The 15394-nt window shown below is 28.8% G+C and overlaps 1 protein-coding gene across 1 annotated transcript; it reads right to left on the reverse strand.

Moving 5' to 3' along the window:
* Positions 1-1780: 1780 nt before the first annotated feature.
* Positions 1781-5273, reverse strand: LOC124849110 (zinc finger (C3HC4-type RING finger) family protein). The gene is made up of 3 exons (XM_047326983.2): positions 4574-5273; positions 3355-4127; positions 1781-2076 (listed from the first exon to the last, which is right to left on the reverse strand). Exons 1-3 carry the CDS (start codon positions 5258-5260, stop codon positions 1911-1913), a joined length of 1626 nt encoding a protein of 541 aa, XP_047182939.1. The 5' UTR covers positions 5261-5273; the 3' UTR covers positions 1781-1910.
* Positions 5274-15394: the final 10121 nt, after the last annotated feature.

Consider the following 15394-nt stretch of genomic DNA (forward strand, 5'->3'; position numbering starts at 1 on the left):
TTCTACAGGTTTCGATCACCAGTTGTTTGCTTAAAGGGCTCAAAGAACCGGATCTCGACTCAAAGATTTCTCTGTTCTCTGTTTTACACCTATGACCTCAAGTTGTTAATGGTTATTGTTGTACTTTTTTGTTGCTCAAAGATTTCTCTGTTGCTCAAAAATTTTGCTAGTTATGAACTCGATCTGCATTTTTCTTGAATTTTATCTTGTTTGTTTCTTGAGGAGAGAGTGGAAGGCAAGGGGCTGATTGTAAGGGATTGGACACCCCAATTGGAAATTCTGAGCAACCCTTCAACAGGAGGGTTTATGAGTTATTGTGGATGGAACTCGTGCTTAGAGAGCATATCCCTGGGGTGCCAATGTCAACATGGCCAATGCACTCGGACCAGCTAAGAAACGCAATTTTGGTGACAAGGTTTTGAAGGTTGGATTGGTTGTGAAGGATTGGTCGCAGAGGAAGTCGTTGGTGAGTGCTTCAATTGTGGAGAATGGTGTGAGAAGGTTGATGCAAAGAAGGGAAGGTGATGAGATGAGAGAGAGCAGTGAATATGAGAAAGGCCTTCTTGAGTAAAATTAAAAAAATGCCTCGATTCAACTTTAAACTAGGGCATAAGACCCCGCTGCCTGGTAAAGAACTCAGTTGCATTTGAAACGAGGCAAAAGCATACACTTTTTTGCCTCGGTTCAAACCCGAGGCAAAAGGTGATAGACTTTTTACCTCGTCCGTATATGTCTCGGTTGTAGAACCGATACAGATGAGTAAAAATAACCATTGTCGTTTCCCTTTACTGCACTAGTGGATCCCTCTTTTCACTTCACCACTTTCGTTGGCAAAAGTTATAGCAAAAGTTGAATAAAGGTAACATTAATGTGTTTCCTATAGTGATAATGTAAAAGTATATTTATAGACTTAAAAACAACTATTATCCATCCTATTATCTAAAGGTAATGGAATAATAGGTCTTGTAAATTAGGATTTTTTATCTTGGGCTTCAAATTCAATTTTGAAACTGAAATATATCAAACTTATTGTATTTATCCTAAGATTAACATTTTTATTTTGAACACAAAAGGTTAAATATATTTAGATCTCGAAATTAGACTTTGAGGGCTACTTAAAATAAATGACCCTAATTTTGATTTCATCTTCTTCCACAACACCCATTACCCCTAAATAATAAGGCAGATAATAACTATTTCTAAATATATAAATATACCTCTACACCATCACTACAATAGATGCATATTGAAAATTTCAAACCGAAAACTGTATTCAGCTTTTGCAGGAACACCAACCATCAGACACTTAATCCCCAACCCATGCCCAGATAATTGTAATTCTAAATTTCTGAATAAAAATGACGATTTTTCAATGAGAAGGCAGGCATCTAACTTTATCTAAAACCGTCAAATAAAGTCACATCAATCGTGTGTGGCCATTTCCCCTATCAGTAACTTCATCGCAATTTCGTTGAAATATGATGCTAGGTGTGAAAATAATTGTTTTTCAACGTATTGTGCATCACTTAAGCGACGAAGTTAACATTAAAATAACATCATCATACATCGTTGTCCTTTTTGTTGATTTGTCTGCAGACATTGTACTCGTTCAAAAAGTGTTTTTTTTATGCGAAGCCAAAGGAAAATGAAGAGTAAAGTGGGGCAACTAAAAGATTTTGTTTTGTTTTTTTATATGCATTGAGGGAAGGACGCACTGGGCTACAGTGTATTGGGAAAAAAATTGGAGCTTGGTTGAGTGTAAAATTAAATGGAGGTAAAATAAGGAGAGAGAAAATAAGAAGTCAATATTTTGCTAAGTAATATATTTAAAATATACGAATATTTACTAGATGTAGAAGGAGACAGTCAACCTGGTCAATCGGCCAGCTGCTTAATAAGCATCACAATAATCAAAGCCATCCTCCAAAGACGTCATCATCATCGTCGGTCTCGTCAGTCTCGTCCAAGTCTCTCTCCTCCATCCAAATATTGTCTTCTGCCCAGAGTGGGCAAGAACACGTTGCTTTTTTGTCCTTCCACTCAGCACCACAGTTATAGCAAAATTCGGAACCACATCTGCAATCACAAGAAATACCGGAGAATTATATAAAATGGAAACATGCATTAGAAGTGAAAGTAGCAATGGGCCAACATACCGTTGATGATGTTGCGATTCAACACTAATGACTTCTTCATTCATCCCAATAAGAAAACTACTTACTTAAATATGCATGTTACAAACTAAAGTTCTTAGTTTGAGTCATCTCTACCCCAATGGCAATGAGAATTATTTTTCTAATCATATGCTCAAAGGAAACTTTTATTGTACTTCCACAACCAATTATACTTTATGATAGTGAATGTTGGCCCTTAAAGGGACAACTGCAAAAAAAATAAAAAAAACTGAGAGTAGCAGAAGCCAGTATGATCTGATGAATGAGTAGTATCACAAAAAAGGAGAGAACAAAAAGTTATTTTACGAAAATATTGATGTGGGTACCGATCACGGAATAGATAACAGAACATTGGTTAATGTGACTAGGTCCACATCGACACAAACAAATAATGCCTATGGAGACACGAGTAGGGATAATAGATTAAATGATTTTTTAACTATATGAAGAGGTTAGAGGAAAACCATTAAGGGCATTGGAGAGAATTAATAAACGGGTCTCGCAATGACCATATCCCTGAAAATTAAGATTTTAACCGAGCTCATTAAAACATTGTGTAAGCCATGTAGTCAACATTGGCTAGTGCGAAAGGCTGTTGTTGTCCATATTTAATATTAGTTCTACAAAAAAAACACTAAGTTTTCAGCATTCTATCATACACACATATAGCAGAACGATCAAATAACACTGATGTAACTTTTACCGAACCAAATATTACAACTGTCAATAACTCTATAAAAGTGAATTTTGTTGACCCAGCTGTTTCCATCCCTCTTCTATCTATCTATGTGTGCGTGTTTTGAACTTCAGTCAGGTTATTAAAGATTACATGTGACTCCACATCACCCATCCAATTGCGCTTGCTTCTTGTATAGCATAGACAAATGGAAACTTACTCTCGCTATCAGTTCAATTTTAGTTAAACACAATTTTTTTAGTCTCATTTTTATTCCATTAGTCTCTCATGAATTTGCAGGTTTCAACAATTTTTAACCAATAGTATAGTGTATTAGTAAAACTCTGTTAGTACTACGAGTGCTCCTCTATAAATAACTAAATGTAGGTTAATTGTTAACAGTTATGTGTACAGGGAATTATATATGCTCACTTTCCATTGCTAGGAAAAAAGAAGAAAAAGTATTCGAACGAAGATAAAACTAAGCAAATATTATTACTCTACCTGCAAGTCATGTGATAGCAACCTTCGGCAAGTTCAATCATATGGTTACACTTCACGCACTGCCGCCATAGGCTCCTTGATGCCAGAAACTTTAGCTTCAAATCTTCAGCAGGAGGGTTGGGATTCAACGTTTTGTACATAAAACATGTCATACCACTATGCCAAGGGACCTTGCAGTTAAAACAAAAAAGGCCATGACATTTTAAGCATTTCTTGGGTCCCGACAGTTCAGATTCACCAATAAGATTTTTCGAGTACTCAAAGACCTCAGTTTTTGTCATTAATGCAGAGCATCTTGGATAAGGGCAGTAAACTTTTTCAGCAACAGGAATTGAAGCTTCCGCTTGGCGTTGACGCATGATATCAGTTAACTTTTGAGTCAAGAACTTCTGGCAGCTGTCAACCAGAAGCTCATACTTACATCCCTCATGAGGGCACTTAGGCACCATTCCATGAAGCAACTTCACCTCAACATGTTGTTTCATGCAAGAAAAGCAATAGCGGTGTTGACATCCATCAACTGAAAAAATCTGACTGACAGCAGTATCCTCCAAACATATAGCACAATTTTCATTCAAACTCCTTGTACTCCCAGGTCCCGAGGGTCTCATAGACTGAGACACAATCGCATCCCTCGCAAGCTTAAATGCAAACTTGACATCATTTCTGGCCAAAAGCCTTGAATCGCAGTATGTAAACTTCCTCTGAAGCAGATGAACTTGATCAACCAACATGGCAATCTTCCGCTGTTTTGCAGACCAGTTTCCTCTCACCTACCAAAAAAACAAGATATCAAAACCCTTAAAAATACACATAACATCATATCCTCTCACTCATCCATTACCGTCCTAAAACCACCAACAAACAAAATGAAATTTCAGCCACATCATAATCCAAAAACACAATCTTTAACAGATCAACAACGACGTCTTTTATCAGAAAAAACTCCCCAAATCAATTCAACAATGAAAAAATTGCTCGTTTTTTAATTAGTGCCTACAACTAGAATCTTTAATGACTGATCTTAGTCTGTCAGACCTTTTGATCCCTAGTTCATGTAAATGTCACAAAAACTTGTCTCCTGATGAAAAAAAAAGACCTCACATGCCACATTCATAAATCATAAACCTACATTGTCCCATTTTAAAGTAACTCGCAAGTAAACTATGATTGTTTAAAGACATGTATTTTTAAACATAAGATGTTCATAAGGACTCACATATTGGAGAAGTGGATAATAATCGGTATAGTAAACTATGCGCTTTAATTCCAAAGCAAGGACCATATTGAAGGCTTCAATCAACGCCTTAATCTCCACAGCGACCTTGCTAGTGCCATTCTCAATCACCGACTTAGAAACCTCAAATATCAAATTATCACTACGGTCACAAATCGCAACCCCTATCCCAGATAACACAACCTTCTCCCCCCTCACGTTTTCCTCGCTCACCAAACCCTTCAAGTAAACCCTAACCCAGCCTTCCTCCGTCTCCGTCCTACCCGAAGATGATGAACCCTCACCGAACGGCTTCTCAAAGTTATCGCCCCACTGCTGCCAATCCGCCTCAGAAATCGTCAATATATCCCTCGCCACCTTCTCGTCGTGGATCCTTCGACAGAGATCCTCCCTCATCTTCTGCATTTCCCTCTCGCTCTGCTCCTTGTCCTTCATCTCGCACTCCACACGCTCCAACTCCTCACTCTGCACTGAGGTCGCGTTCAGCTCGTCAACAGTAGGCTGTTCGATAACAGCGGAGGAAGAAGACGGATTCAAAGCGAGGGAGGCCTCGAGAGCCTCCTGCAATTGGAGGCCAAAGGCAAATTCCAGGTCGGATTCTATGACCTCCGCCATGGCGAACTCCCGGCGCTGTTCCGACAGCAAGGCAAAGTCTTCTCTAAAGTCCATGTCAGTGAAAAAAAATAAGGAATAGGAAAGAGTAACAGAATTTAAATAGAAAGAGTAACAGAATTTAAATATCTCAAAACAAAATCAAGTAACAAATCAGTAACAGAATTTAAATTAATTTTAGTTGTACATGTCAAAAACTATTTTTATTTATTTTTTAATCTATTGTATAAAGATTTTAGGTTGATTATCAACTATAAATATTGAAATATAATATACTGTTAAAATATTAAAACTATCCCTATTTAAACATCTACTAGTATGTGATCAGTGTATTTTTTTTTCTTCTTTTTAATTTCTTTTAGAAAAATAATATAATTGTTATTATATTTATTTAAATAAATTAAAAACATCTATTTAAATATTATAATAATATATAGTCTTATGGAAATAAAAAGTTGAATGATGTAAAAATATTAAATAATTATATTATTTTATGATAATATATTAAAATAATAATATCTAGTATAAATAATAATAATTTAAATATGTACATAAAAATAATATTAGTAGGCATCCTTTTATGTTACATGCTATAAGAACGCAAAAATGTAATGATAAATTAATAAAAAAAGAAAAAATATGCAAAGAATTAAAATATAATTTCAAAGTACATAAAAATAAAATGTATGTAAAAAAATAAAATATAAATATATTATAAAATATAAATAAGTACAAAAATGAAAATAATAAAATATAAGGGAATTTAAATATCTCAATACAAAATCAACTAACCAACAAATAACAGAACTTAAAATAATCCCCAGTTCAAAAAAACTATTTTTTTAAAAGTATATAAACGTTTTATATTCCTTATCAATTATAAATATTGAAATATAATATACTGGTGAAATATTAAAACTACCCTTGTTTAAACAATTAACACCTACTGTTTTCTTTAAATTTCCTAATGCATAAGCACCTGATATCTGAGAGTAATGATTAATTTTTCATTTTACCTATGTCATCAGTGTATATTCAGGGTTTTATTTTCTTTTTAATTTCTTTTAAAAAATAATATAATTTTTACTAGATTTATTTAAATAAATTTAAGAAATATATATTTAATTATTATAAAAATGTATAACATATAAATGTGTTATGAAAATAAGGTTATAATCATGTAAAAATATTAAATAATTATATTATTTTATGATAATATATATCAAAATAATAATAATATCAATATTAATAATAATAAAAATAATATAAATATATACATAAAAATAATATTAGTAGAATGTTACGAAAATAAGATGTAAAGATAAATTAATCATAAAAAAGAAAAAAAATAATTAAAATATAATTTCTAGTAAATAAAAGTAAAATACATGTAAAAAATAAAATTAAAATACAGATATATCATAAAATATGAATTATTCTGTACAAAATAAAAATAATATATTTTAACAGAATTTAAATATCTCAATACAAAATCAAGTAATAGAATTTAAAATAATTCCTAGTTCACAACATATATCAAAAACTATTTTTATTTATTTTTAGGATTAAATATGTTTTTAGTCCTTCAACTATCTAACGATTTTGTTTTTCGTCACTCTTTTAAATGAGTTAGCTCACTAGCTCACTTAATTATATTTTTTTAAAATAAAAAAATATTACAAACTTTCTATAATTCAAATCTAAACAAATTTCACTCCCAACATGAGTGTTTAATTAATTTTGAAAATAAGGAACTTAAATAATTTTTTCAAACAAAAATAAAATAAAATTAAAATTAAAATTAAATTTTAATAAAATAAAATAAAGTAGGTGGGTTGGTGGGCTAACCCGGCCCACCACAGGTTCAACTCGCATGAGCCGGGTTGAAATCTGACTCGCATAAAAGACGATTTGGCAGATGTTTTCAAGAAGAGATTTGCAAGAAGAAATTTACACGGAGAACCATCCCAGATTTGTTACTCAGGGGAGTCTTCTTGGTTGGTATTTCATCTTCTATGTCGTCTTATAAATCATTAGTAATTTGGCAGATGTTTTCACTGACTCTTTATGGATTATATTTGTAACAAGCTTGGTACATACGATATATATGCACTAACTTGAGGGGAAGTATTAGATATATTATCTTTTTTTTATATTTATCTTTTATCTTTAGTTTGTTATTATTTCTTTTTTTTATTTTGGGCTTAGCTTATATTTCTTCTATTATAAATAGAGGACCCTATGTGTATATTAAAAAAAAGGGGAGATTAATCCCATATATAGTTTTCACTGTATTCAACAATATATATTTTTAGACTCGTATAATTAGTGTATTGACAAATTCAACTAATATCTAATGTTTGGTTCGTCTAACCAAGAAAAGGTGTCTGGCACACTCATCTAATGTGTATTACTGCACTCATCTAATGGCTATGAACAACTAGCATATAATCCTAAACCAATCACCCCTCCTTAAGGTAATCCTTGTCCTCGAGTAGTAAAGTTAGGAAACTTCTTCTTTAAATCAAAGAAGAATTCTCAAGTTGCATCCTCTAACAGAAGATGCTTCCATTAGACAAGAACCTTAGTAACAACCTTGTTTCGCCTCTTGACTTTCATCATTTCTATGATCGCCTCTGGATATTTGATTATTGATTCTTCAGCATTCCTTGGATAATGAGTTGATGTGCTAGCATTTCCTACAAACTTCTTCAATTGGAACACATGAAACAGTTTATGAATGAGTGACCCAACTGTTAATTGGATCTTGTAGGCTACTTCTCCAACCTTATCGGTTATAGTATAAGGTTCCTAGTATTTTGGAGCTAATTTGGCACTACTCTTAAATATTACCGAGATTTCTATAAGGATGCAATTTCACAAACACTAAATCTCCAATTTCAAAGACCTATCGAACCTACTTTTGTCAGCTAGTTGCTTCATTAATGTGTTGCCTAATAAGATCAAGGACTGAGAGTGGTTGTAGAAACCTAGAAGAGGCAAAATTATCATACTTACATTGATGGAAGGTAGTGCATTAATGGACAAATCTTTTAACATCCTTACACAATCCTTTCCAATACATCACAATCTTGACTCTATATAAGCGACATATATTCCTGAATGATTGTCACATGATGAAGAATGCAACCAATCAAGTATTTCCCTTCTCAATTAAAGATTTCTACTAATGACCAACTTCCCTTTGCTCCTTAGTTCTCCACAGTCCAAGAGAAATCCTTATGTGAATAAGGATTTATCATAACTTTAGCAATCAGTTTTTGTAAAGCATCATCACCCTGCCAATATGCTTTGATTTTCTCTATATTAGATTATGGTTGGTGTGTAGAGATAATAGCACATTCAAACCTTGAAAGTGCATCAATAGCTTGGTTTTCAATTCCTTGTTTATATTCAATAATGAAATCAAATTCCATGAGTTTTACCAAGCATTTTTGTTGGAAAGTTCCTACCTCCACTCTTGAAGCATCCATCTCCACTACAAAAGTCTTTGTAAAATCATTTAAGACCAATATAAGTGTCTGGCTTAATTGATACTTAAGACACTGAAATGTCAACTTAGCTTCATCAAACCAAGAAAAAATATCTTTCTTTAACATGTTTTTAACATGAAGACTATAAATATAATTGAAGAATAATTTAGTAAATTAAATAATTTTTTTTTAATTTTACAAAATGTTAAAGTCGTTGGACAACCTAGACAAAATTCTACATATGTAATTTTTGTTTTTATTATTTTTGTATTTGGGTTAGGATTTTTAAATTTTGTTAAACTTAGTTGCCAAAAACTTACATAGATATTTTTGAATCATATTATATGCATTTAATTTTGAAAAAGAATTTTCTTAATTCTTAAATTAGAACACTTGATTCTTAAAAAAACTAAAGATTAATATGTAGGGAAGTTTTACTTAACTTATCAATCTATTATACGGGCTTATTCTGATTTTATTTTACATTCTACCTTTCATCCATGAAATGGTATCGCTCACCTATCCAACATACCCAACACAGATCACGTAACATTCTCCCAAACCTTTCACCAAACAAAGTCTCACCCTTTCGACCAGGTTCCATTTTCCATCATAAAAAAACTTAACCATTCATTTTTTTCGGAAACAATATTTCTAGAAAACTTATTCCAGAAACATATTGCGAACATTTTTTTTCTGGTAATATATTCCAGATTTCCTGATCTGAGACCTACACCTCCTCTATTTCCAATTTCTTATTCCGGTGAATTTTCAAATAACTCACTTTGGTAAGAAAAATACATGCCAAAAATCTTAACAAAGCCAACAAATTGAAGGTGAAGATAAAAATCCAACTATGCATGGTGAGTGAGAGGGAGAAGCCACAACTCCAAGAAAAAAAGGGTAAAAAAATATTTGAGGGGGTGCAGAAAGAAATTGCCTAAATTTTGCACTTAGTAGTTTTTAAAAGGATATTTTACTCTTCATATGTGATTTTTGGATTATTTGTTGAGGAAATCTTTCAGAAAAAAAAAATCAAATTTTTCATAACAATTTCTAAAACAGGAATTTTGGAATACGCTTTTCAACAATATGAGATACATTGTGCAATCAGCTTTATGAAAAAATAGGTATAGAATGAACTTTTCGAAATATATAATAAACTTTCTGAAACAAACTTTTCAAAATGCATGAAATATATTTCGAAACTAATTTTTCTAAAACAGGTTTTTTAGAATATGAAGAACTCTCTCTTCCCTTCTTTCACAGTGCAGTTGAAAACAAAAGTGAAAGAAGTGTTTCGAAAATTTATTCAAAAAACCTATTCTTCTTGTTGTTCCCGAAAACATATTCCAAAATTGATGGGTGCAGGAAGCAATATTCTATTTTTTATTAATGATGAAACCAATTGATCCATTAGCATCAATTTCAACCCAATTAAAAATAAATAAAACAACAGCAAAAAAAAATTGAAAATAGATAGGAATTGTGAAAAAAGAAAAATGAGCTCAGGTGGATTTGTCACAATGAATGTATTTTTTTTACAAGAATACAAAGGAAAATCTGAACGAAATGTTTGTTTTTTACAATTATGTTATGATGTTAATGATCTCAAAATTAATTAGGTCTGTTTATTTAAGCTTTTTTAGATTAACTATTTTTAAATAAAATAATTATGTAATAATAATTTTTCCATGTTTGAATAAATTTGTTTAAAAAGTAGAAATGGAAAATTGTTGTTATTATTTTGTATAAACATTTTGGAGCTGATTTAAAAAACTGCATAATAGAGTGAACAATTTATTTTTGATATTATTTTTTCAAGCACAAACAAACGTACCCGTTGACAAACAAACAGCAATTAAAAAAATAATCACATATGATTTAAATAAAAATATCACACTGAATATTTATTTTAAATGGTGTGAAAAGGAAAAGGTAATATTTATCATTTTTATATCACATTTAATTATCATATTAATTAGATAATATATTTATACTATTTTTTTATAAATTTAATCATATAATAATAATTTTATTATTCTTGATTATCATAAAAAATTGAAAACAATTACGTGTATGACATGCGTTTTCACTGATATCTATTATGATTATCATAATATAAAACATTCTTTATCACTACAACTATATTATTGAGTTTTTTTTTCATTTTTATTTTAAAAGTAATAAAAAAATGTATATACACTAAAAATATAATTCAGCACAGAGAATATTTAATGATTTAAGAGATATTTATTTAAATATGTTATAATAGCTAATTTTTATTTGAATATGTAAATTAATGCGCAAAATTATATATTAAAACCCACCATCCTAAAAAAGAAAAGGGTGAAAAAAAATTTCCATTAATTTATCATAACTAACTTTGTTGACATATCATTTACACAAAATAAAAAAATGATCAAAATATATGAATGTTAATAAATTAAGTTTTGAATACTAATAAAAATTATGTTTAATGAATTTTATAGAAATTTATTTATATATTTTTACCCTTTTCAATTAAGTTTTTATTTAAATTAATTAATTTTATATTCTGGTCAAATCAAATGGGCAGACCGGGTTGGAAACTTGTTTTCTAGAGGGTTTTTACCCAATTTATAAAAATTAATTAATTTTATATTTTTACCCAATTTATAAAGTATTATCATCATTTTGATGTAATTTCTTCATAAAAATAAACAAGTTTTAAAAAATGTATACATATAAATATGTTGTGCTTATTATAAAGAAGTCACGATGACACAATTTCATGCACGTTTTTAAACTTTTTTAAAAAAGAAATCGTATAGAAAGTTATGCTATATTATAACACAATTTTTTTACAATAATTTTATGCAATGAAGTCATATTACGCAAGCACAAAGAAATCTCTTTCAAATGTCATGTTCCTTGTAAGAAAATAGCAGTGAAATTAAAAAATACACTTGATTATTTTATTAATAAAAATTATATTATAAATTTTTATTAATTGAGTTTTATTTTGTAATGATTATTATTTTTTAAAATTTCTTTTTCACTTTTTTCTATATCTTTAACTCAATCTTTCGTCTGTTTAAAGATCAAAATATATGTAATGAGACTTTTCAAAGAAGTCTTTATTAATCCTACTAAAGTGAAAGCAGTAAGGAATTGACTACTTTCTTGCACCCTCAAACAGTGGAGAGGTTTTCTAGAGTTAGTAAGCTATTATAGAAGGTTTGGGAGCGATATAGCACTACAACCAAATTTCTATATTCTTCACGAAACATTATAAGATTTAATGATACGTGATTTGATCTTTGATCTTCTTGTAAATCCTTTGAATTGGAAATGTTATTCTCACGTTCTTCTCATATATGTTTAAGAGATTGTCCTCTATCACACTCTTCTTCTTGAAGAAAATTTATCTTCAAACTTAAAAATTCTTTATCATTCTCCTCTATTTGGAGAGAATTTGACATAAATTCTAGAAGATCATATGCATAAACATAAACATAAATCAAAGACACAAATATAAAATAATCCAAAATAGAAATTCTACTAAAATGAGATTTGGATCCTTGAAGAGGCCAATCTCTTATTATCAAAGACTTTGGAGGTCTACATCCAAGGTCAAGTATCCACCTACACAAATCATCAAACATTTTTAAATTAAAGATGCAATGCTCAAAAAAATTCAAAACAATATTGCCCAAATAAACACTCGAACTATAAGTATGACTTTGATTGTCTTTAGATTTCTTAAAGATAGACAGACAAGCTAACTCATGTACATATATTTCTAAACTTGCATCCTTACCCATAGATTGGTTGGGAATGGATAAACAAACTAACTCATGTGCATTTATTTCTAAGTTTGTGCCCAAACTAGTAAAACAATTTTGATTTTCTAAAGTAATTGACAAACAAACTAACATAGTATCAAACACAGATTCATTGAATTATAAGTTTGTGTCTTCGTTTTTTTATCATCCTTTCTTTCTTTCATTATTTTTGTCATTCTCATTAATGAATAAATATATCATAGGTAATATCATTCTTTTTTTACCCATTCTCCTTTTTTTTTATAAACAATTCTTTTCTTAACAGTAAAACAAAACGAGATAAATTAGTACTTTTTTAAATGACAAAGATTACAATAAATGCCTAAAAACTCTAAAACTAAATTCCAAAATTAGTATATATTGTTGTTCGACTGCATTACTTATATTTAAATTTTCAGCAAATCATCTTATAATACTCAACATTAACTTTCAAACTCAACGTCATCTCCTTAATTTCTTTCTATCTAACTACAAAAATATCAAATTCTATATTATACAACTTCTCTGTTCTTTATTATATAATTTAAGATTTACATAAAATTTCATACATAATAAATATATAAATGATATGTAATAAAACTAAACATTTATCATATATTTATATTTAAAGCAAATTTCCAAAATATTCTAAACTAGTAATATATTGTTATTATCAAACAATATAAATATATTGATATACAATTTTCCTAAATATATTGATATCATATACTAATCGATTATTCTCATAAATATTCAAAGAATTGATAAATTTTTCATTTATTTCTCTTAAAAACTGAAAACTCTGTTATTACAATATAATAAATTCAACTCTTAAAAACCTTATACTATGTTTTAGAAACATTTAATCTAAATCCAATAACGCCTGAATCCGATAAAAAAACATTTTGTAAATCTGTTGTTCGAAGCCAATGTAAAAACAAAGTGCTTCTTTCTCATAACTTGTTATTTAAATTGATTTAAAAACTTAAAAAATAATTAATTTTGAAGACATACTTTTCTAGTACAGTATCCACACCCAAATCAATAAAAATAATACTACGTTAATTAAAACCACTAATGTTTTTTCAATACAAATTTATAACATTAAATTTATCTGAAGTTTATTAAATAATTTATTCCTCATTATTTCCTTTTCATTTGATTTCATTTTTCCCGAAACTTATTTGGAAATAGTCGTGAATGAATTGACTAATTAGAGAAATAAAATAAATAATGATACATTAACAACATTTTTTTTTATAATGTTTTAATATCATTTAAGTGTCAGTAATTGACCTAAAAGTACTACACAATCAATAATAATAATCATAAATATCAATATAGACTAATCATAAAATAACATAGATAATATTAAAATATTGTGAAAATATCATTATCTAGTAAAAAATTCCAAGGTGAGCTAATCCTTAATTAGAAATTTTTTTATGATAGTGATGTTTGGTACTATGAAACCGTGTACTAAAAAGCATTTAATATTTTCAAAAGTTAGGCTGATTTTACTGTTGCATCTCTTCGCTCGTAATAAAATAAGCACATTGCAGTACTCTTAAAGTATATATTATATTACATTAAAATAGTTAAAATTGAATTTTAAACATGTAAATTTTCCATAAACCACTGAAAAACAGGGCATTTATTTGACTCTGAACATTCTAGATGGTAGCATCATGACAAAGCAGAGAACTTGGAAGTTTATTAATTCGTCAATGGCTAATTAATTATCTTTTAGTTCAACTTTCTTCCTTTATTCTTTGTAGTTATCTCTTAATTGTTATATGAGAATGCTGATTCAACATTGATTTTGCAGGTTAAAAAGAGAGAAATAGAATGAATAAACATGATCATGAATGATGTAATAATATTTTTTTTACCAAAAGCTTATGAATAATTAATTATAAAAAAGGCACGTTTATGTTTTTAAAAAGGATCATTTTTATAGTATAATTAAAATATTTTTTCACCAATAACACAAAAAATAAACTTCATCGTCATTATTTTAGAAATTATACTTGCAATAAATTCTAAACAGTAAGTTAAAGATGCGCAATAATATTTATGTCTACAATATATTAAAATTTTTTATTATACAATATTTTCATATTATATTTACTAATGTTTTATTATCTAGAATGGATCAATATCTTTTCAAAGAATAGTCGTTCAATACTTTCTCTTCTAAGCTATTTTTTCTTTGTCAATATCTATTAGTGAGTATTTGTGATTTCTAATGTTAAAGTTAGGAGTTTTATTTATAATTTTTAAAATGAATATTTTTATAGTTTTTAATTATGATTCAAACTCTATTAATCTTGGTTCAAGGTTTAATCAGAATAATTTTCTATTTTAAGCTATTTTATTTTGATCGCTCAATTTTTTTTGATAAAAATATTATATCGATTAATTTCATTAAAATACTATTTTTGACTCATTGACTGTCAGACTAACTTATTGACTAAATAAGACATACCTTATTAATTACTTAAACTCAATCATAAGTAGAATTTTAATGTTTGCGTATAGAAGATGTTGATTAACACATACAAATTAATAATAACATATGTCAATAAACAACACCCACTTTATAACAAACATATGTCAATGCACACCAGAAACTTGACTTTTATATAAAACTTTTCGGCTCTATGAAATAAAATATAGAACTATATTAATGATTAAATATTAACAATCTTACAATTAGTATTTATATTTTTGTGTATTTCGTTATAAAAACTAATAATCAATTTAATTTTAAAACATAAGAGCATATTTTATTTGAAGAATAATATATAAATAGATTATCGAGATTAATACAAATAAGATTGTTAGATATAAAAGTTGGTTAGAAATGTTATACACATATAACCTTCTAT

Source organism: Vigna umbellata, chromosome 3 (genome assembly GCF_029865625.1).
Source record: "Vigna umbellata cultivar VRB3 chromosome 3, Vumbellata_1.0, whole genome shotgun sequence".
Classification (NCBI taxonomy): domain Eukaryota; kingdom Viridiplantae; phylum Streptophyta; class Magnoliopsida; order Fabales; family Fabaceae; genus Vigna; species Vigna umbellata.

Coding starts and splice junctions, on each gene's coding strand:
- LOC124849110 (XM_047326983.2), bottom strand. CDS start 5,260: ATGGACTTTAGAGAAGACTTTGCCTTGCTGTCGGAACAGCGCCGGGAG. Junction 4,128..4,573: donor ATTATCCACTTCTCCAATAT/GTGAGTCCTTAT, acceptor TTTTTTTGGTAG/GTGAGAGGAAACTGGTCTGC. Junction 2,077..3,354: donor TGCTATCACATGACTTGCAG/GTAGAGTAATAA, acceptor TTGTGATTGCAG/ATGTGGTTCCGAATTTTGCT.